Here is a 23,736-nt window from a genome sequence, read left to right on the forward strand (position 1 = left end):
TCCAATGACAGGGATCGCCAGGAAAAAAAGGGAGAGGGAATCTCCCTAGCAGACACACAAAGAGCAATATAATCTTGCCTTTGCGCAGTTTTTACTCTATCCAACAAAATTATTTTGGTTTTATATACTTCCAAATTTTAGGAACCTTAGCTTCCAACCACACAAAATGTAACTCTAACATTACTCTAGCACTGGAGATTCACATACTTAGGTAATTATCTTATTGCTTCCAGGAAATACTACAGCAGGGTATGTTGACTGTGGCCCTACGTCTTATCATGCACTATATTATTGTGTATTAATATTTGTATATTTATTTTACAGGTGATTAGTTATCTTTGCATAGGTTCATCAGTATACACACACATTGCTGTAATCACTCACCTTTCATACATTTCCTTGCCAAATATTTGTACTCCAGGCCACTGTATGTAACATTTTTAAACTTTTGCAGTTATACACTTGTGTCAAGATTCAAAACATGCTGATCTGGTAAACATGATAATATAAATAATAAAAATCAAGACAGCCTCAAACATTTTGTATACCTTTGCTACAAATCTACTGCTTTGTATAGCCTAAAACATACCAACACTCCCTGAATTTATTTACTTTGTTTCATACATATCAGCAATGCATTTCACTACCTAAGCTCTAGATGCAACAAGCACATGTGCTTCCTCATGGTTTGTTTGAATTTACTTAATTTAGATGTAGTCTTTCTCAGTGCCAGAGAAAGATTATTGATGCTTTCCTTCTTGGCCAGCTCTACATATTATCTGCGCTTTGTTTGCTGAAAGCATCTCAAGCGCTGCATGCACTAAAATAGATGTGTTCTGATGTGTTCTGTGAACCCACAACAGGCAGTCTACCATTGGCAGCGGTGTCTCATAGCTAACCTTTGATCTAGATGCCAAAGTATGAGCATCATTTGAAGAACAGCCCCTAAACAGAAGTGAAAGCTTTTATTTAGGCTTAATAAACAAAACTACATGTCCTTCTGATCCAAAAATGTACGATATGCAGAACTGCTCAATAATAAAGAGATTTGTTATATGTATAATAATAAAATATAATAATATAAATGAGATAATAATGAAAATATTGAATTCATATTAATATATATATATATATTATTAGTTTGCATCCAGTAACAGATAATAAATAAATAGGTTGAAAGGAATGTATTAAATTGCACAAAGCTGTGAATGTAGTATTAGTAGGCAGTGCTTCTTTTAGAGGCATGTGTCATTTGTATTGTATTTGGAGACCACTGAACAGAAATAATGCTTTTAGTAAGAACGCCTTATGCCCTGCAGGCTGAATGTTCCACTGCTTGCAATGATAATGATCCGCCATGTATGGTCTATCAAATCACTGTGGTGCCGTCTAAGCCAGGGGTTTTCAAACAGTTTCAGATTGGGAACAAAAAAACATTCATGTCAACCTACATTTGTGAGCATTGACATATTTTTTAGTGAAATCCATAAAAAGATGAAAAGAGAAATTTGTATCAGCACAAAAATTCCACCCTGTTCCAGATATATACTTTTATAGGTTCAGACTGTAGTTATGTCAGAGGTCCACTTAATGGATTTCACATGATCTAAATGGCTATGTCTCATTACTTAATATGACACATTCGTTTTATAGATCCATACCTATGTATGAAATGATTTAATTGATGTCAAATTTGTTTCTCTGTAGATCTGCTTGTAGTACATTTAAGTTGCCTGGCATGCCAGTGTGTGGAAAAGCTGTTGATAAAGAGGATTTTGAAGTTAATTTAATAAACCAGTCAAATGCAGCAGGTGAGAGAATTTTTTATGTTAAAAAAAATATTTAAATGACACAAGTTGAGAATATATGTATGTCTATAATTGCAAAATCACAAACCCTTATTGCATAGCTCTCTTGAAATTTTCATCGAGGTAGACTAAAACTCAACACATAAACAAAAAATTCCTATATTGCAACCTACCAGTCTTTAGTTGTAATGACGTCATTAGTTTGCATGTTTTCAGGCTAGGAACATTGCCACGACGTACAGAACATATCCATTGATTTTGCCAAAAATATAGACTTCTAGTCAATCCATGTGAGCTAAATTGAAAGAAAAAACAAATATATCTTTATTTTCATGTTTTCTATAAATTACATATCCCCCTATGTAATGGAGATGAAAAGAAGACATGTTTGACGTCTAGTTTGGATGACAACCGCAGATCCAAAGACAGGAATTGTGTTAACTGCAGGATTACCAGATTAGAATAAAGTAAATAGCCTGAAAAAATGCAGATATCTCATTCAACAACCGGTAAACTGAAGTATATTACAATTTGTTTTTTGTATTTGGATATGCAGGCAGCTTTAACATTGTGCTCAGTAATTTTATCAGTACATGGATCTGAATGGTATTGCAGAAGAGGAACACCATTGTAATCTCATAGGATAATATGACTGTGTTTATCAATGTATAAAAACAATCGTTGTGTTGCTACAACGCAACACTGTAAATATAAGGACAAGAAGCTTTTGTATATGAACAATCTCATAATAGGGATTTGTTGTGTAGGACTTTACTCTTCTCATGCTGTGAAATTTTATAATTTCAGGAGTACCTGTGGAAGATATTAAAAAATCTATAGGAGAAGAACTTTTCAAAATTTGTTATGAAGAAGATGAACATGTTTTGGAAGTTGTTGGGGGGTCATTGAAAGACTTTTTAAACAGTTTCAGCACACATTTAAAGCAAAGTGGACAAAGCAGAAGTCAAGATGATGGGCATGGACTTCAAGAAGGGTCAATCCTGTGCCTAGAAAAGGATCCAGATCACTTAAATGTTTATTATTTTTTCCCAAATGATATAACAATGTTGATTCTACCGGGAATTATTAAAGCAGCAGCGTATACATTGTATGAAACAGACGTGGAAGTGAAATTATTACCACATTGTGATAATGATGGCAATGACTTTATTAAGGAACCCTATCTTTTATACTCTGTGGAGGTCAAAAATACCAAACCATCCTTGTCTCCATGTAAACCACAGTCCTATGTGGTAATCCCAGCAGCTATATTCTGCAAAACCTTCCCATTCCATTTTATGTTTGACACCGAAATGAATATGCTACAGATTGGTAATGGAGTAAAGAAACTGCTTAACAGAAAGGACATTCCAGGGAAATCCAACTTTGAGGAACATTTTGAAATTATTTCTCCAAAGATAAGCAGTACTTTTAGTGCGATCATGACTATGTTGAATATGCAGTTTGTTATAGGAGTTAAAAAATGGGACACCTCCTTTGAGAAGTCATCAGAGGTGAGATCAATTACAGTTATCTAATACAAATACTAGGTTGTCTGAACTCAAACTAATAATTTGGCACTGTCAACATCCCCAAGATTTCAAGTACATAAGGAGCAAATATATTCACAGGACTTTAACGGCAGTTCAGTACATATCACAAATTATTTTAAAGATAAATACAATATTTTATTTTGGCACAAATAGTATACAGGTATCTATATCATTGACATGTTATGGTAAATTCTGATAATCCAACGCCTTTCGCAGAAATGATCTGCTTCATCAGGGATTCTGCATGTTCAGAACATCAATGAATAGAACACACAAAAGATATCATATCGAGTGTAACTGAGCCTGGCATGGGATGCAAGTATGGGGCATGGGAGGAACCCCATCCAGCAGTAGAAGGAAAGCCACTCAAAGCAGAAAAGGATATAAATGACCAGTAGATATAATCAATGAATAAAGGTTTTACTCTTCTATATCAAGCGAAGGCTCGCTGAAGAATAATCAGCAAATTATAAGCAAATTATCAGCAAATTATAATTAGAATAATCATCAACTATTGGAAAGAAAATGGAAGTCTGGATATGAGGGTCTATCCTTCCACAGCCACGATTAGACCTAGGAGAGGAGAGGTGCCTCCCACTCCCCATACTTGCATTCCATGCCAGGAGGCTCAGTTGCACTCGATAAAATATCTTTTGTTTGTTCTATTCATTGATGTTCTGTACATGCATAATCCCTGATGAAATCTGTGGGATTATCAGAATTTACCATAACATGTCAATGATATAGATGATATGTACTGAGTATTTTAATTTTGTTTTGGATTATTATATCCTTTTATATACTATTTGTGCCAAAATAAAAGATTCTTTTTACTTTTGAAATAAGTTATGATATGTACTGAACTGCCGTTAAAAGTCCTGTGAATATATTTGCTCTAATGTTTTTATCTGACTTCTGTTGTAGATTTTTTTGCTTTTTCTTGTGGTTATTGCAAATACAAGTGATCATACCTAATACTTTGTATTTAGTAGAACTGTCAATAACCAGTGTTTCCCAAGCTGTCTTCAAGTCCAACCAATCGAATGGCTCGCAGATAGCCTCACAAATGTACATGTGAAATAAATTGAATATAGCTACCCGCATGGTTATCCACAAAACATAAAATGCTAATAAGACTTAGGTACAGGTTAGGAACGTTTTTTTAAACTTCAACAAAACAAAGCTCAGTTTGGCTATTTTACATCACTGACCAATTCAGTTTTAAACCATGTCTCATGTACAGAGCCATGACTTTGCTTTAGCAGGCCTTGAATGAGTGATATCATTGCAGTCCATAACATAATGACATTAATAAGTGGAACCCAAAACATTTTCGTTGTGATTGTGAAATGAAAGACACGAACAGGTGATTAAACGTGTAGTTTGAACAAAGTAACATTTGTATTTTATATTACGATGTTTAAGTGACCCTGTTACCAGGCCATTTATTTAAAAAAAATATTCCCATGTGTAGACATCCAAAAGCTCTGCAAATGCTGATAGTCTCCCACTCTAAATATGATATCAGCAGCCCCAGCAGACTCTGAGCTGTCAATCAAGTGACATTTTATATAACATTTTTCTTGACTACTGTTACCCTGGGTATTTAACACTCTCAAACGTGAAAAACACAATATATGTAACAAGGAGGGAGGGGGCTATGTTAAGGAGTAGTTTTACTGTTCAGATTTTGTTTCAAATTTGACTCAAAAATCAGTCATTCAACTTGGTTCTTTAAAAATGCAAAATCAAATACCATAATGCCCTAATGCTCCAGTGAGCAGCTAGACAAGACCTGGTCTTATTGAATATAACTTGGTATATTCATTACCCATGCCCTGTAAAAAGGACAAATGTGTACTTAATGGGGCCACTGGTGCTGAGAATGTTAGACAATGGACTGTTAAGGGAGCCAAGAACTACTGGTGTTTACTGCTGTGGATTGTAATTGCAGGATATTAAGAACATACTGCAGATAGAACATGTGTCGGAAACTAATGTCAGTGCTAATGTGTTGAGCTATGTTATAAAGCAATCATCAGCAGCAGTACTGCTTGTCACTGGGGCTCATTGTATTAGGATATTTGGAAGTGCGGCACATCCAAAGCTATGACTGGCACTGCTGCTTTTGGCCTGCACATTATATAATCCACTACTTTAACTGTTTTGTTTCTGCTCTCAGTGTGGCCGATGTGTTTTTGTAAAATTTATAAAGGACACAATTTATTTTTTTATAGTTTGTACAGTTCTGAAAATGAATTGTCATTCTTTTTGTCATTTGACACAAATACAATTGTAACATATTTGTATTTGTGCATATACATCTAGAAATATCCTAAAGTGATTCTGTAACACCGGAATTAAGAGACCCTATAAATGGAATGGATTTGTGTCTTTCCTATGTTGCTCCTCCAGCCACATAAAATGTCCCTTTCCCACCCCTGTTCACTTTTCTCTTATTTTTTTTAATACAATATTCCTCAAACAGTTGGTGGTCCTACTATGCCAGGTTGGTCCACTTAGCTGCTAAATATACTCTCCAATGACAAGAACAAACCACTGGAAAATCTTCCTCATTGGCTTCAATAATGTTTCAATTGAGGACATTGAGCATTCAGAAAATTCAGTATTCAAAACTTCAAGCAACACTACTAGGGAATTTGCTAGTCAAAATTTTAAGCAAGTTCAAAGGCACAGGCAAATAAATAATGAAAAAATATTAATGTAAAGAGAAAACAATCTTCAATTTTAAATTGGTGGCAAGGTATTATTAAAATTACCCTATATTTGGATAGCAGGCACCATTATTAGCAGGCTGTCACATTAATATTTTTATGTCTGTAATGTATGAATGAATGTATGAATTTAATGTATGAATGAATGTATAATTTTTTGAATTTATGTATGAATTTTAAACCTGGTTAAGACTGATCATATAGATAATACAGACAGCATCAGTTCAGTGAATAATACTGACCTCAAAAATAAAAACAGCTTGACCATGCCCTTAGTTACTGCAGAAAGAGAGCCCTTCAAGGCTTAGAGAAATGAAGTGAAGGTTAATTTATGGCTCCAGAGACCGCAGGAGGAAGCACAGGAAGTGTGCACTAATATTATCATCACTTTATCTGGACAGCTTGTGCATAAAAATATACTCTTATAAAAAAAAAAAAAAGCAGGGCACTATACACAATGCTACAATTTTAGCAAATTATATTGTAATTCCTAGCTTGTTTCTATTCCATAGTTACAATGTTTGCTTTGCAGGCAGAAAAAAATAAAATAAACAAGATTGTAATTTTTGGAATTGCTGTACTGACTCTTTACACAACAATTCCAAAAATTTTGTACTGGAAATCTTTATAAATGTCTAAAAATATTTGATTGCTAAATATCTTGTTTCATACAAATACAAATTACAATATCCCCAAAACATGCAGTTAGTTTATTTGGCCTTCCAAAAATGACTATGACTATTATATAAGTTATATAAGTTAATAAAAATAGTAATAATTGCTGGGAAATAACTGAATGAAGTTGCATTTGAGCCTGAATTGCTGATAGACACACCAGCATATAAATTAAGCCATCAGCTAGTAGGACGTGAATACACCAGAATTGCATGCTTTGGCGTTTTCATGGACACATGATGTAACCTGCCTAATAGGTACACAGAATACTTTAGCAACGTTTTCATTAAAAGTTTTAGCAAAGTTCTTCACTGCACTTACCAGAGAAGTTAAAGCCCTTGTGTACAGTTCTCAAACAGATTGTATTGCATGCACCCTAAATTAACTAGAAATCTAAAAGCTCGTCCTTTTGATCAGTCATGTATAGCTTAGTTTAGCCGGTACAACTTTCTGTTATTTAGTATATACTAAAATATTTTTAAAATTTAATTTATAGGGAAATAATTTGGCATAATAGTGGCATAGATTAGTAATTCAAAAAATTGCTTCTGGTATTATATATATGTTTAATTTTCTATGCCACAAATAGCTCGCTGTTAGGCATTTTTTTAAGTTAGCAGTATTACAATATAAAACTGATTAGAATTGGTTCTATCTAAAGAAAAATAGTAGTACAGACATTGGTTCCAGTGCTTGAATTATGCAGTAACTAAAGCACAGATGTGATTTTTTGGTGGTAAAATTCCTCCTTAATTTTTTGCAAAAGTAATATGGCTTGGCTCAATTTCATGTTTCATTTCAATGCCTATTAATAAAAGTGTAACTCATCACCTCATTAGGTTTAATATACACAAAGATCTTAATGAAATGTGACAGTTTTACTTAGTAAGGTATAAAGTGATTTTCTTTTCTGCCTTAGTATATTAAAATCCATGCAGATTTGTACTCTTGGGTGATATATTCAGTCCGTAGGAATAGTAGTCAGAATATGCTAATTATTTTTATAACTGAAAATGAATATTAGGTACGTCTGAGATTTGCATTGCCAGTTTGACAGGTTGTATATTCCCCAGAGAGGGGGTGCTTTTTCTCTCAGCAGAAATCATTGCTATGCGGCTCATGGCACTTCTTCTGACATGTTAAGATAGTATATAGTATGGCACCTGATGACAGTGCGTATCACATAATTAACTGTGCTGGAGTACTGTCTTTTTCTTTATATGGTTAAGCTATTTGTACAGGACTGGAAATGTTTGCACGTATCATCCCAGTGCTTACCCATATAAAAGTTAACCCAATGGAGTATTTAACCTTTAGCTGATTTGAAAAAATTAGTCCCAGTAAAGAATCAAAGGAACAAAAATAAATTTGCCTAAATGTTTTTACTTTTTCAAAAAGTTCTCAGATCTGCTCTGCATTTGAATGTTTTATAGTGTTGTTTCAAATACTTTTATTTTTTAATTGGAAGCATAGCAGTAGTGATTACAGTTTAACGGGGGTTCACGTGTATTAGTATCTAAGTTGCAGTTCTAGCCTTGGAACGTTCCTTAGATTCCAGAAACACTTGCTGTCTGTACTTCTCTGGTTTACAGATGAAAAAGGGTCTTAGGTCCTGCATTAATATTGTGTTTTTTTTTGTGTAGAGTTTCAAGGTGCATGCAGATTTCCAAGTGTATAAAACACTGGCATTTTGTCCATGGTATGAAAATTGTTGTATTTGAACTGGTACATTTCACCTTGGCAGCTGATATACTCCTGTTGTATTTGATGCTTCGGGTTGCAGGCAGGTTGGCACCTTTGCTTGCAATTATTATTATTATTATTATTATTATTATTATTAAACAGGATTTATATAGCGCCAACATATTACGCAGCGCTGTACATTAAATAGGGATGTAGGGCTACGGGTCATGAGTGGCTGCTAATGCTCTCTGTATGGGATCAACAGTTTTGTTACACATGTCTTCAGATTTAGTTTTTTAGATATATATTATTTTGATATATTTTAGAATTAACCTCAAATCTGTCTGTTAGTAATAGTTAGTCACGTTCTTCTAAACTTTTTCTGTAATGTGGGAGACATTTTGCAGACTTTTCATGATACCATCATTTTCAATTCATGCCAAAAAAGAGTTGGGCCCATGATGTGTAAGAGGAACCAGGGATATACATATATCCAAAACTCTGGTTTTGCATAGGGACAGAAACTCCCTTTTGTTTTGTTTTACTGTTGCGGTGAATATGAAACAGGAAGTGAAGGGATATAATTACAAACTGAAGAAAATTATCCTATTACACAGATGACACCAGAATAAATTTCCCCATTGGATTATTTTATTTTCCTTCTCTTTTCTCTCTTCTTTTTCTTTCAAATACAATTTTGACTTCCATGCTGACCTTTTTTCAGCTGATTCAGTAACTGACTTTATTTTCATTCACGTTGACCTGCCATATTTTTAAAATGAGGTCATAGAAAAGAGCACATATTTCTTAACTAACAGGTAAACATTGTATAAATCTCATTTCTATTCACTTAAATCAAACATTATACCCTAGATAATGATTAAAATAATAATTCAATGCAAACCTATAAAAGAAAAAATAACTTGAGCAGGTGGGCAGTGAGATTTCCTTTACAAGTTCAGGTTGATCTAGAAGTATGAGCTTTTCGTTATTTAGGTTTCTTACAGTCTGTAAATCTTATTTTCCTGGCAGTAAAAGAACATTTTTCATTCCGTGTTTCATTTGATTCTGATGCAGAATTTGAAGGATTTCCATTTCTGTTATTTTGACAGTAGTTATAAACAATCATCTCATTCTTCAGACATGCAATTGTATCGGGAAGCAAACTCCATTTTGTGAAGTTTTGAATAACTGTAGAGTATAATAATGGTGACCATTTTGTTTACAGGTTTTTTTGTCTTTTATTTACAGACAATGAATTTAAAAGGCCAGATGATATATGTTTTTGAATCCAGTGCCATTTTATTCCTGGGGTCGCCATGTGTAGATCGGTTAGAAGATTTTACAGGACGTGGTCTTTACCTTTCAGACATTCCCATCCATAATGCCTTGAGGGACGTTGTGCTGATTGGAGAACAGGCCAGAGCACAAGATGGACTGAAGAAGCGGCTGGGGAAGCTTAAAGCTACACTTGAACTTGCCCATCTGGCTTTAGAAGAAGAAAAAAAGAAAACTGTTGATCTTTTGTTCTCTATCTTTCCTGGTGAAGTTGCCCAGCAGTTGTGGCAAGGGCAGACTGTGCAAGCCAAGAAATTTAACAATGTGACAATGCTTTTTTCTGACATTGTAGGGTTCACTGCAATATGTTCTCATTGCTCACCCATGCAAGTTATTACCATGCTTAATGAACTCTATACACTTTTTGATTTCCAGTGTGGAGAACTAGATGTCTACAAGGTATGTCTATTTTATCTTATAATAACACAGATAAATTTCCATTCCGGTGCTAATAAGCAAAAATTGTTCTGTTGTTTTCCAGTAATATGCAAACATCGAGCAAGACCATTTCTAGAGATTGTGGATTTAACCACTGAATGGGAAAGTTGGACAATTATGAGGTTAAATTCTGTTGCCATATTGATAGATATTCAGAAAGATAAAACGTATGAGGAATGTAAAGGCTAATTAGTGATCCCTGAGTTTGTAAATCTATACCATATTTTTCAGTAAATTTTGTCGTACTGTGTACAGTTTACTTAAGAAAATTCTTGTTTGAATGTTGCAAAGTTACCTAGAGCTCATGCCAGAAAAAAGACATTCTGTTTCAGGCTCAGAATATTAAACTGTTGTCATGTAATAGGCAACACCATCGTCAGCCTGTCCTGCAAATACAGCAGTTGGCAATTGGACTGAATTCCTGACAGGTAGCGCATACAGCAGGCTGATAACAATTCTGCAAATTGCAAGGCAGAGTTGTCAGGTTGTAATAGAAAATGCTATTTGCTATTCAAATTATTTAATTTTGCAATAAATGCACATAAAAAAGATGAAAAAACAGTATACAGTGAGTCCTGGCTCCAAACATGCTGAAACATAGATTTAGAATTTACATACATTTAAATGTCCTATTATTTGTTATAAAATAGATAATATAAGTATTCTAAATCTATAATGGGTGGAATGGTGAAGATGTTTCTGCTGTCTGAAACACTGGTGGGAAGGTCTTATCACACACCAACAAAAGAATGGCAGTTTTGACACTTAGCAAAGCTACTTTTTATCTCCAAGCATTTGAAACTATACCCTCTAATAGATTCTAAAAAAAAAGGTTTAATATTAATAGTGATATTAAATATATTCTACTGATATTAGCTTGGCTGAAATGTTTACTTCCTAAGTAGTCATAGTTCTGCAGGAGGTGAAGATCGATTGGGTAACTGAGTAATCAGTTAATATTTATGTGTATGTTAAAATAATATAAAATTGTTTAGCAGAAACCCAAAATATTTTAGATTTTTACATTGGCCTCAAGTACATTTAGATTCTTCAGGTGTGATTATCAAGAGACATCCAGCCCAGCCAATGTTTCTATAAGCCATGTGGGTAATGCAAGAGTAACCAAAAGGGATGCATATGGCTAATGCTGGTTATTTCTGTTATTCTGTTAGGCATTCCAAACCAATAAATGAAGCACATCAGCTAGAATTTCTTGTACAGATATATATTCACATAAAACTGCAGTTTGCAAATGTTTTTCTACTTATCATTATTTAAAGTTTCTTCAGGGAAGAGTTAAACTTTTTTTTACATGACTACTGCAGGTGCTGGTACATTGATTTACATCCCTGAGCTCATTAACTTCCACACTAAAGCTTGGGGATATTTTGAAATGAGTTCTGCTGTTCTTAACTGGTTGTTAGGGGAGTTGCTGCCATAGATACTCATAAAAATGGAAAAGCTTCCATTGAAATAGCTGACTAACTGGACTCTTCCAAACTGTTTTATGATATGATATATAAATAACAAAATTCATTAACTAGTCAGAGCATCGGAGCATTGGGAAGTGGACTCTCCATCTATGATACTTTTTTATTTCATTTACTTAATTGTTGGAGGTCTATCCTCCTCTTATAGGTCCAAACAGATTACAGTATATGGTTAAGGAAACACATTTGTCACAAAAGGTAATGACTACCCCCAGGAATATATAAAGATGGATCAAACCCTACAGCAACTTTAATTAATCTAAATGGTTACATTTGAAGGAACTAATTTTAGGGACATTTTCCATCTTTGAAACCAAAGTTCTCAACAAGTGGTGACTAAAAAGTTCTGATCAGAATTGAGCTCAAATCCTGAGTTTTGAAAATCCCATATGGCCGAATTCAGGATCATCCGATTACAGGCTTGTAATACATTGGCCTGCTTGTCTCCTTCTTTTAAAGAAGGCCCCAGCCAACATTAGGAATGATGTCAGTACAGTTCCCTAATATAAAAGGAAGAAAGTGTTGGGGTAAAGTGTTTTGGAACAGTGTGACTGTTAAGCAAGTGAACCTGCAGCAGCTATTTCCATATAAAACAGGCAATTCATTTCTCATTGTGGTGTTCACATTTGCCTGTTTTCTCATATTGTGACTGTTAACCAATTGCAATTATGACAAATATTTACAGTTATACTCAAACAGCCTTTTTCCTATTGTTGCACAAACGTTTGCCTGTTTTAGAAGTGAAGGAAACCATTTCCAGTAATCAATCACCTAAAATTAACCCTTGAAAACTGGATTAAGTAACATAACCAGACGAAAGGCGATAGAGTTACCTATTTCCTGAATTGTGAAGAATGATACTCGGGCACTATTTATGGGTTACGTGATTATGAGAAATAGGTAATTGCATAACCTGAGTGTTGACTAGAGTGTTGTGTTAAAGCATGTGTTTCTATGCCTTGGTATACTGGTTTGCCATGTTTTCTTTAAGGGCAATGCAGAACACCCCCTAAAGCTGCGTACACAATTCCAATAATTATCATTGGAAACGAACGGCCAGTCGCTCACAAAAAACGACACCGACAAACGAGGATTATCGTTGGAAATGAACGACCGTCAGGTCGGATCTGATTGGCGGACGATTGTTCACTATTTATCGTGTGTACAGTCGTTCAGTGATCGTGCATGTTTCTGCAATACCCTCTCTCCTGTACATGTCACTTCCTGCATCCTTTGAACGATCGAATCTAGCACGTGTACACTATTGGTGGAATATAGTTGAACGATCGTATCGTTACAGCATGTACAGAATTGTGCAAAATACGATCGCTCAAATATAATTGTGCATAATCGTTGATCAGTTCTTGTTCCTTTTCTAATGATAATTATTGGAAGTGTGTACCTAGCTTTAAGGTGTTTGGTTGACTTTGATTCTGTTGCACCACACTCAGGTTCATCCCGTGTCAGGTCATTTTCGTTCATCTTTAAAGTCTGTGCAGTAATCTAGTTTAATGCAGCCACTAAAGTGTATGGCAAACCAAAACACTTTTCTAGTTTTAGCTTGAGGAATGATTATACTTTCTGTTGGGTTTTTACTGCTTTCCAGTGCAGTTAGAGAGCTGAAACTAAAATTTAAAAAGCATTTACCTTTCTTCTGCTTTACCACAGATATCACTAAAGACTGAATATGAAAACATACTTGGTGAAGTTGCTATGTGCATGATATATTTCATAAAATAATTTTATTGGCTGGTAGAGGTCCTGTGCTCTACAATACTAATATATGTTTTTGAATATTACCACTTATACTTTTAATCCTTATGTTTTCAGGTGGAAACTATTGGGGATGCATACTGTGTGGCAGGAGGATTACACAAAGAAAGTGAGACACATGCTTTTCAGGTTGCATTGATGGCTTTAAAAATGATGGAGCTCTCGGATACAGTAACATCACCTCATGGTGAGCCTATCAAGGTATGTTCACATTTGCATATACAAACCAATATATTAGAAACATGTATGTCTCTATAAATTGAAATAATGATAATCGTAATAATAATTGTATATTTGTATTGCTCCTTGACTCTTTAGCCCTTTTTCTTCATTCGTTTGTGTGCAGTGAAACCCCAATTTTGCTGAGAAAAATTCTCTTTAGGTCAATTATATTCATTGCAAGGCTATCAGAAAACATTGTTACAGCTGGTTTCTTGTTTATTATGTGGATACAGAGAGAAAGCAGTTTAACATGTACATAAAGTGTTAGACATGCTAACATATTTATGAAAGTGTATTTTACTTTTATGTTTACAATATTCTTGCAGTTTGCGTAAGGATTACAAAGGTTTTAGCATCAATACTAGTAGTGTGCCATACCTGTAAGTGGCCAATTGGTCACCAGACTAACCATGTCTAAACCTTCAAAATGCCACTCTGTTATTGGCATTCATACAAATGAGGACAAACCTGTGTGCATCTCTTTCTGGACAACTCACTCATCTATAATAGTTTAGCAATCAATTTGTCATGCTCCTGCAGTAAACTAATAGCGTAGCACAGTCAGTCAAACCTATGCGTTTGCTTGTCAGTGCTCAAGGCAGAATGAGGCTTTATCTTTTATAACAGTACAAATGGGTTGTCTTCTGTGTGCCTATTGCAGTCCTTTGTTATGTCAGATGGTGAAGGAGTGGCAGAAGTTGCTACTCACTGTTATGGGTAACCAAAAAATTTAGGTTGTCACTAGAAGAAGAATTTAGGGTAAAACTTCAAATGGGAACACCTATTTTGGCCACAACTGTCTAATAGGACAATGCTTTTCCAATCTAAAATTTTCTCATATTTCCTGTTGTTTTTCTGTGACAGCTGTGCATTTACATGTGTATTACAAATTAGATTTTTTTATCTTTGATAGATGCGTATTGGGCTCCATTCTGGTTCAGTGTTTGCTGGGGTTGTAGGAGTAAGAATGCCACGGTATTGCCTTTTCGGAAACAATGTTACTCTTGCCAATAAATTTGAGTCATGCAGTGAGCCTAGAAGGATTAATATCAGTCCTACCACATACAGGTAAGAAGCCAATATAATAATTCTACAGCTTTTATTTTAAACATCAGTGTCTTTATATGAGTACATGAATGCACATTTTATAAGTGAATCTTGGTTATCCAGGAAACCTGGAATGGATCTGATCCAAGATTGAAAACATTTGCTAGAAAATAGCAAATGACTTTTAGGGAATCGATTCCAGGTTTGCTGGATCACCCTGGTTCATTGATGAAAGTGTATCCTCTCCAGCCTTGGAGAGCTTTCCGAAATTAGGCCCATTGTAGCTATTTACAAAGTTTCACCTATACTGCACCTGAAAAAAGATGTTAGACTCTATTTTTTTGGAATGTATTCCTTTTTAATCCCTATTAACTCTAAATTGGCCCTAATGGGCCCTAATTTTCCTTCACTTCTGCCCCAGCTTTTATTTTTTCAGATAATTTGTTTTTCTATTTTTGTTTTTTTATTGCCATTTATTTTATTTATTTATTTTTTTTTTATTAGTTATGCTTCTGACTTTCTCAGAACAACACAAGAGAAAAAAAAATAACAAGAAAATGAACAAAAATGGCTGTTTTTCATTTACAAATAAAAAAATTATGTTACTGTAAATTTTACATGAGGCAAGGTATAAAACAAAATGTATACTTTACATTTAACCAGTTTTTCATGAAACTACAATTATGGTCACTAAAGCATCTGTGTTTATTAAAGCTTTAGAAGAAATGAATAACAAACAATTATACAGAATATTCTATGTCAGCTTTACTTGATCAGAGTGACATGTTTTTGTTTCTTTTAATTCTGCTCATATTATATGCAAAAAATGTTCCATAGTTGGTATAACTGAGTTTTGCTGTTTTAGCTAATCCTTAACATTGATTTTTACATTATTCTTTCAGTTTGCTTAAGGATTACAAAGGTTTTAGGTTTGTCCCTCGGTCTAGAGAAGATCTTCCACCAAACTTTCCATCGGACATTCCTGGGATCTGTTACTTTCTTGAAGCTTCTGATCAAGATCTGCTGACCAAGACTTGGCGCCAAAAAAAGACTGTTGAAGATTTACATTATGATTCACATTTCAACAAAACTAAATAATCTATTTTCTGTATCTTTTGTATGTACTATAATATGTAGAATATTGGTGTAAATTATAATCTTGTCTTCCTTTGATTTGACATATTATTTCAGTCAAACATCTCTCTTATGAACGACTTAACAATAAATTCACAATATTAATTTTACTGCACACAAGAACTTGTTTTTCAGATCCAAAAAAAGAAAATCTTTGTGGCACTGTGTTTTTCAGGCATTGTTACTCTGACAGCACAGCTGCCGATCCTGAATTTCATTATAATGGCTATTTGCATAACAAATAAACAAAATACTGTTTAATAAAATATCTAGTCACAGATCAGTGTAAATGAGTTTCTGATCTCTGCTTTCTTTTTACTGTATTATCACTAGGTCTTTCAATGTCTGTGCATTAACATAAAGCCTCACTTTAGATAACAGTCTGATAGGATAATACCATATTTCCCCAAAAATGGATCACCTTGTGATCCTGTGACGCATGCTTGGCAGTGTGATTTAGCACAGCTACAGATACCTGCCTCCCCAGTCCAACTATAGGGTCATTATAGGGGCCCACTTCCACATTTATATCTCATGAATTTGTGATGCCTTGAAACACACCTGAAGTGATATTACATCTCGGAAACTATTCCATTCATCAGCCTAGTGGACCAGTATTGTCTCCAGTAATAGATTTGTAAGTGAGCTGTTTTCTGTTGCAAAAAAATCAGATCTTAAACTACAGTGCAGTCAGCTGGTCTACAAACAAAAAAGGGGCTTTAATTGGAAGTCCAAGCCTTGTGTGGCAATGAAAAAGCTAAGTAGCTCCAGGAGAGCAATTAGTTGTAAGTGGGCATTACCATATAGGTTTAGTAAATTTATGAAACTGCTAATTTCACTGTGAAGCAGGCACCCAGTGGGGATTAAAAAGTATCCTTATTTATCTGTGGGATTACCATGGAAAACATTTTTAAGTAGGGAACTCCAATGTAAAAATGTAAAATTTGGTTTTACAACAGTTTCATGTCACCTATTCTACCTCAGGCTTCATCTATACTGCTGCATAAATTTTGCTAACTTGATTATATTGTGTTTGCAAAATATTCCACAACCCTTTACAAATCCACTAGGCTAGGGGCACTGAATAGTTAAGATGGTGGGTCAAACTTTATAAGTAGCATAAGAAGGGCTGGTGGGTATTTGAGTTAGCATTTTAGTGGCAGGTGCCTCAAGGACCTACTGAAAAATGCACTGATAATGTTACTAAAAGCATACTTAAGATGTAATAATGATAAGGTTTGAAGAAGCCAACAAGCTTGCAAAAGCCATTGAGGGTTGATGCTGATGTGAGTTATTATGTGAGGTGAGCAAGGGCATGTTAATAAAAAAAATGTGAACATGTGTTCACAATAAATACCCAATTGTGTGTTGGAAAAGACGAAAAGTTTTTTCATCTGCACATGATTTAATGGTCAACATGATTGCAGGTCCACCTTACTTACCAACATTCACTTTGCAGGGTCAACAGGCTTTATTTCTTTATTAAATCAATATTTTTTTTACTTAAAAGGCTTAATCTTTTTAAGCAGAGAACTGTCCCACTAACTTTTATTAGATGATAGAAGTCTAATGTATTAAAACCATTGTAGTGAAATCGTTAGCCATAACCACTGGGCTGCAGTTGTCATTTTTCAAGAATTGGCAAATTAAATGGCTGTGGGTGACACTTATTTCCTATTATCAATCCAACATTTTAACCTAAACATACATAGCTGGTTAATATAAATTCACCTAATAATACAGTGTAGCTATTTGATAAAGAACTGGAGCCAAAGGTTGTGTTGCCCATAGCTATATGTTCAGAGTTAGATTGGCATTATAATCTACACAACAGCTATAAATGCTTGCTTTTGCTCAACTTTTTTTAAATAGATGCCGGCTTGTCATTGGTGCTACTTTCAGGAAGATGTCCATATTTCTTTTACGTCTAAGGTTGTGCCATTTTTTATTCAATTAAAATTTAGCTTTATTTATAAAACATAATTCTTGTAATATTAGTCACTTCATTTGTTACACAGATTTATATATATATAAAAATGTCACATGTGCATGGCATATATAGAGTATATTTTTATGTGTTTCCTATGAAAATCTTTCATAAAACTTCATTAACTTATAAATGTCAAAGTTTGCTTAAACATTATTATAAAGAAGTTTATATAGGTGTACGAAATTATGCAGAAGTCCATTAAACAGTCTTCCTGCTGATGTTGCCAAATACTTATACAATAACAGCTTCCAAAAAATAGTATTTTTCATTTAATTGCCGTGATACTGTTGTTTCTACATCTTCTAGCAGTATTTTCATTGGGAAGTCTTTGACAAACAACCAGTGGTATATGTCATAGTGTGATCTGCTGTTATCCCTTGATAAATGATGTAACGCTGCAATAAAATATATCTGTAGAACAATTGCTTCACAAAGAAATCTTGAAAGCATGTTATTGTGTAATACCGATTTCTGATTTGTCAGCTTATATTGTCACAGCTTCTCAGGTGGAATGTGCTTCACTATTTGGTCCCTGGAATGTACTTGTTATGAGACAAGCATAGACTTACTGGATGTGACCATTTATTTGTGCTCTGTAGATTTATTCAACTCTAAAAAAAAGTTCTTATTGTAAACTGTAAATGTCAAAGCAATAAATGTTTTTACAGTATCCCATTATTTCCAAGAGTGCCATTTATTTACTTTTAAGGTGAGTGTGGTATGATTTATCGCCAACATGGTGTCTTTGCTAGAAATAAAGTTTTGGGCTCACTGCTACCATGGGTTTGTGGTAAATCCCTGGGATTTGTAAGGTTCATTAAAACTTTTGCAGGTCATCCACTGGAAATAAAGAACTGATAATAAATAGCATAGCCATTGCCTCTAGTCAGCAGAGCCAAAAGTTTCAAGAAATAAATAACCCCATTTCTTCAAAAGGGCGGGCTCAAAGTAGCCATATTGTTGGTAAGCGTTAGAGATGTATGGAAAAGAAAAAAACTTTGTGTAAAAGATTTTTTGCATTGGCCCATGTCCCCCATTGCAGCACCTGTTTTTAGGATAGCTTATTGTATCCCTTCAGCACAATTAAATAACAAGAGTCTCCCCCAGAGACTTCACATTGACTTCAATGGGATTTGGCTGTAAGGGTCACAAACTTCAGGCAGGATTCAAAAAATGGTTAGCAAAACAAAGTCAGATATATTCACTCATCCCCAAACCTTGCAAAGTAGTGAGTTTAAAGAAAAATGTTTTTTTTATTTTAAAATAATATTATTCTTTAAAAAATGTTTTCATTAACATATACATATAGGAGTCCATATTTTCTCATTACATTATGATCCTGCTTTATTGCTCCTTCTTACAATGTAAGTTTCCCACTGTTCACCCCACTGTTTAAATACAAAATCTTCTCTTTTTGTTTGACATATTATCGCCACCTTTTTTAACCAGTTAGGCAGAATTATTGTAATGTTTTTATTTATTCTGCCTCCAATGGCTAATCTTCAGTTCTTTAGATCAATAAATATCAAAAAATAAATAGGTAGCTTGGTAAAATCTGAAAGTCATGCCAATAATTTTGTCAGGGTAAATACTAAAAATACATTATATTATATTATATTATATATATATATATATATATATATATATATCATAGCTTGTATTGTCTCCCACTGATCACACTGGTAGTTTGTTGGTATTGATTGGTTATGCATTTCTGTACATTTATAGAACTAGCATCCAAACATTAGAGCAAAGTACAGTGAATATTTACAAAGTGCAATAGCTCAAATCAATCAACCAGAATCCATCTGAAAGAGATGTATAATTATAATACAATTATTATATATAATATTAAACAGTATTTATATATCATCAACATTTTACACAGAACTGTACATTAAATAGGGGTTGCAAATTAAAGACAGATACAGACAGTGTCATAGGAGGTAGGGAGGACCCTGCCCAGAAGAGCTTACAATCTAAGAGGTGGGGAAAGTAGCACAAAAGGGGGGAATATTTATAAAAACTGAATGTAATATTCACTGCAGATAATACCTTTAAAACATATGCACCAGGAAGAGGACAATTATAGTGAAGGACTAAAAGAACAACACAAACAAAACTAAATGTCACAATCAAACGTGGTATCACAGTCCATGTGATTGTGCATCCTGAATATATTCCATTTACCCCAAAACAAACCTGTGTACAAAGTCTTACGAGACATGTGGTCTCAGAGTGACCACTGCTTCCACACAGAGAGCAAATGTACTTCTTTACAAAATGTGAACAAATATCTCTTTTTTCTGCTTTCTAAAGAATAGGAAGTATAGGATGGATAAGTTGGAAACTGGATACCTTCCCAGTTTTCAGCTGGAATGTATTTGGTTCATTTAAACTAAAGTTCATGGCTTTATGAATGCATATGGAATTTAAATATTCATAATGTTATAGTTGTTCTATTTCATTATATTCAAAGAGTAGTATATGGTCCCTTTGTCTTGATTCCCGGTCTGCCCGATTTACCATTCTGGGAAAGAAATTGCCTTGGTTATTGGGAATCATCATGTGGATATGAATAATTAGTGTTCAAATAAATCTACTGATGATTGTGTTATGTAATTAACCATGTATTTGCAAGTATTTGAATATTTTAATACATGTTTGATGTATTCTATGTTATTTAAAGAATTATCTTACCATTGTAGGTCTCTAATGTTCCTGATGAAGCTGACTGTGCTCCGCGAAACGCGTAGAATGTGTAAAGCCCATGGACAGATTAGAGACCCAAAAATGCTGCACAGTGTTTTTTTTATTGTTTATGTGTTTTTAAAAAGAATATAAACGAATAATGATTTTATGGTTTTACACAAATTGTGATAATAACAGATTATTTTAAATGCCTAAAAAGTCTTTTTTGCCTTCCTACCTCTTGTTCTGTTTTGGTTTATGCTTATGAGGATGTGGAATAGTATGTAAAAATTATAGAAGGGTGAAATGTATATGTTTCGTACAGATTTATAAATGCATAATACAATAAATTAGAGATTTTCTAATCTCCCTGGAGTTCTACTTTATATCACCATTGTGTCAGTATCCTCACACTATGAGCATATGAGCCAAGAGTTAACGCCTAAGAATAAAAGCAGAAATATGATTATTCAAAGACTAATGACCACAAAAGAAAGAAATTAGTCCTGATTTATTAAAGCTGTCCAAGGCTGGAGAGGATACACTTTCCTCAGAGAAGCTGGATGATCCAGCAAACCTGCAATGGATTACGTCTAAGTCATTTGCTATTTGGTTAGCACATTTTTTTAATCCTGGATCAGATCCATTCAAGGTTTGCTGGATCATCCAGCTTCACTGATGAAAGTGTATTCTCTCCAGCCTTGGTGAGCTTTAATAAATCAGGCCCACTGTGAGAATGGACAGAGAATGACCCTACATGAACCTCAATGAGCTCTATGAACCATTAAACTCCAAGGTTTGAGATATCATGTGATAACAGTAATTCCCACAATAGATACAGTTTTAGCAAGCATCATAGTTTTTTTGTATAACTGCTTTAATCAAAAAGTTGTTATGCATTAAAAAAACATTAAATACCATTGCCAATACTGGCAGAGCTTCGTGGGCTTTTATTTCCATATAAGGTGTATGTTGTATTTGGACATATTTGTACAAAACCATGTTTATGCCACATGTCTCAATTTTCCTGCCCTATGTATGTATTTACTATTGTCTGAGTCCTGCTTTTATAGTGTGTGCTTGAGCTATCACTGGCACTAGAAAAAGGGTTATTATTCTCCACAATGTTAATGTGATTTATGAGTGTTTTCAAACACAACGGATTGGTATGTTATTTTTGACTGCAGCAGAACTGTTTATTTTACTTACTATAAGGCATGTAGAGATTTTACCAAATATCACAGTTTTCGTCCCACTTAGTGAGCGAAGCGATTATACGATTTTCTATGTAAATCATATCAGAGTCTTTATATCACATTCCAGCAAAGGAAACACAATCATCGCCCTCTTTGGATTAAAGGGAGTGGGGAATGAAATCTTCTGTGGTTAACATTAGCAACTTTTGGCCTGTTTCCCAGGTGCCGGGTATATCCAGCCTACGTTTCCCAGGACAGACAGATCTTTTGCAGTGCACTAATGAAAATGTTCTCACGCTCTTCTATTTGTGGTCTCTGGAAACATCAAAAATGGTATAATGGTCAAGTTTTCTATTCCTGAACTAAACACGCTTACTGAAGCAATAAAATATGGATGATTGCCCAAAACTATCCCTTGGAATCTTAATGAAAATAACACACATTAAAGGAAACACACAATGGCGAAGTAGCCTGTATTTTATAGACTTATATAAACTTATAGAAAGTTATACTTTTATCAAGTAATTTAAAGTGGGCCTAAAACATGAGGGTTCTTCATGTTATAGGGAACATCTAGAAATGTTAATTGTATCAAACAGAACATCTTTCTGTTTTTTTTTTTCCTTGAATTTGAAAATAGCAGTGCCTAAACAGTTCCTATGCCTTCAGTCCAATATCTGGATATCTGTAGTATGGGATCATCTAAAGCACTGATTGTCTCAGGAGATTTGAAGTACAGTTATATAATTGCTGTACTGCCCACTGTTCTTGTTAAAAAGAGAAATTGCAGTGCAAGGATTGCAACATTGCTTGGTAGTTCATAGGCAATAATAGTGCATATTTGCCCTCTGCTTTCCATTTTTGACAAAGCTTTAACAGTTGTTGTTGTCCTTAAAGTTTAGGTAAACCCACAATCTAAAGTACAGGTTCTGTATGTTTAAAAATTGCCTGTGTATAATTGGAAATAATTGCTGTGATTTCATCTGGTTAACAGTCACAATATGAGAAAACAGGGAAATTTTATTACCAATAATGACAAAAATGCCTATGTATAACTGAAAATAATTGCTGTAATTATTTTGATCCAATTTACATTCACAATTTATGAAAAAAACAAGCAAATTTTCTGAAAATTCTAAGCTAATCCTATGCACCCATATATATATTTATAGGAGAATTATTAGGAATAAAAGATAAAAATACATTTTTTTTAATCCTGGACCAGGTCCATTTCAAGTTTTCTGGATCACCCAGCTTCACTGATGAAAGTGTATCCTCTCCAGCCTTGAAAAGCTTTAATAAATAAGAACCTACCTCTCAAGCTAGACGTTATTAAGTCCTCTAAAGCGGTGGTCGCCAACCTTTTTGGTCCCGCGGACCACTAAAGTTATCGGCTCCTGACCGCAGATGCGTGGGAAGCCGGGTGTCATTTAAAGGGGGAGAAACCTCCCCTACAGTGATGTCATGATTGCATACCCTGCCTCCCTCCCCATCACAGATCTGTGCCTGCAATGAGAGAGTGGGCGGGTTGTGTCCAGGGACACAGCTCGCCCACTTCCCTGAGCCAGGGATTTGTACAGGGGACGTGGTTCGCGCCTCTGGCCAGTGCACCCCCCCAGCGGGGTCCTTTTTCTGACCCCGCTTGGGGGTGCACCGGCCAGAGCAGCGGATCACAAAAAATTTTTCGGACCACCGGTTTGCGACTGCTGCTCCAAGGGCTTGCTCTAGCTTGTTGCTGCCCACTATCACAGAGATAGTTCCCATGCTTAAAAATGCTTTCTCACTTTTTCAGTTCTGAGAAGGTTATAATACCCTTCATAGTATGTAATATATACATACATTATACAACTTTCTTCCCCATCACAGCATCCATTTAAACTGTTCTAAACTTCAATCTCATAAACCACATGTAGTCTTACACAATTTCCTTTACCCTAAAACAGCCACTTACACAGTTCACTTT

General features: G+C 34.6%; 1 protein-coding gene across 1 annotated transcript in view; it reads left to right on the top strand.

Moving 5' to 3' along the window:
* Nucleotides 1–18,564, top strand: part of GUCY1A1 (guanylate cyclase 1 soluble subunit alpha 1) — a 29,384-nt gene extending 10,820 nt beyond the window's left edge. Inside the window, exons 3-8 of the mRNA XM_072405962.1 lie at nucleotides 1,708–1,811; nucleotides 2,616–3,322; nucleotides 9,706–10,191; nucleotides 13,551–13,694; nucleotides 14,629–14,783; nucleotides 15,665–18,564. Coding sequence (XP_072262063.1) covers nucleotides 1,708–1,811; nucleotides 2,616–3,322; nucleotides 9,706–10,191; nucleotides 13,551–13,694; nucleotides 14,629–14,783; nucleotides 15,665–15,860 — 1,792 coding nt within the window. The 3' untranslated portion in view covers nucleotides 15,861–18,564. The remainder of the gene's footprint in view (nucleotides 1–1,707; nucleotides 1,812–2,615; nucleotides 3,323–9,705; nucleotides 10,192–13,550; nucleotides 13,695–14,628; nucleotides 14,784–15,664) is intronic.
* The last annotated feature ends 5,172 nt before the right edge of the window (nucleotides 18,565–23,736 follow it).

Source organism: Pyxicephalus adspersus, chromosome 3, assembly GCF_032062135.1.
Source record: "Pyxicephalus adspersus chromosome 3, UCB_Pads_2.0, whole genome shotgun sequence".
Lineage (NCBI taxonomy): Eukaryota > Metazoa > Chordata > Amphibia > Anura > Pyxicephalidae > Pyxicephalus > Pyxicephalus adspersus.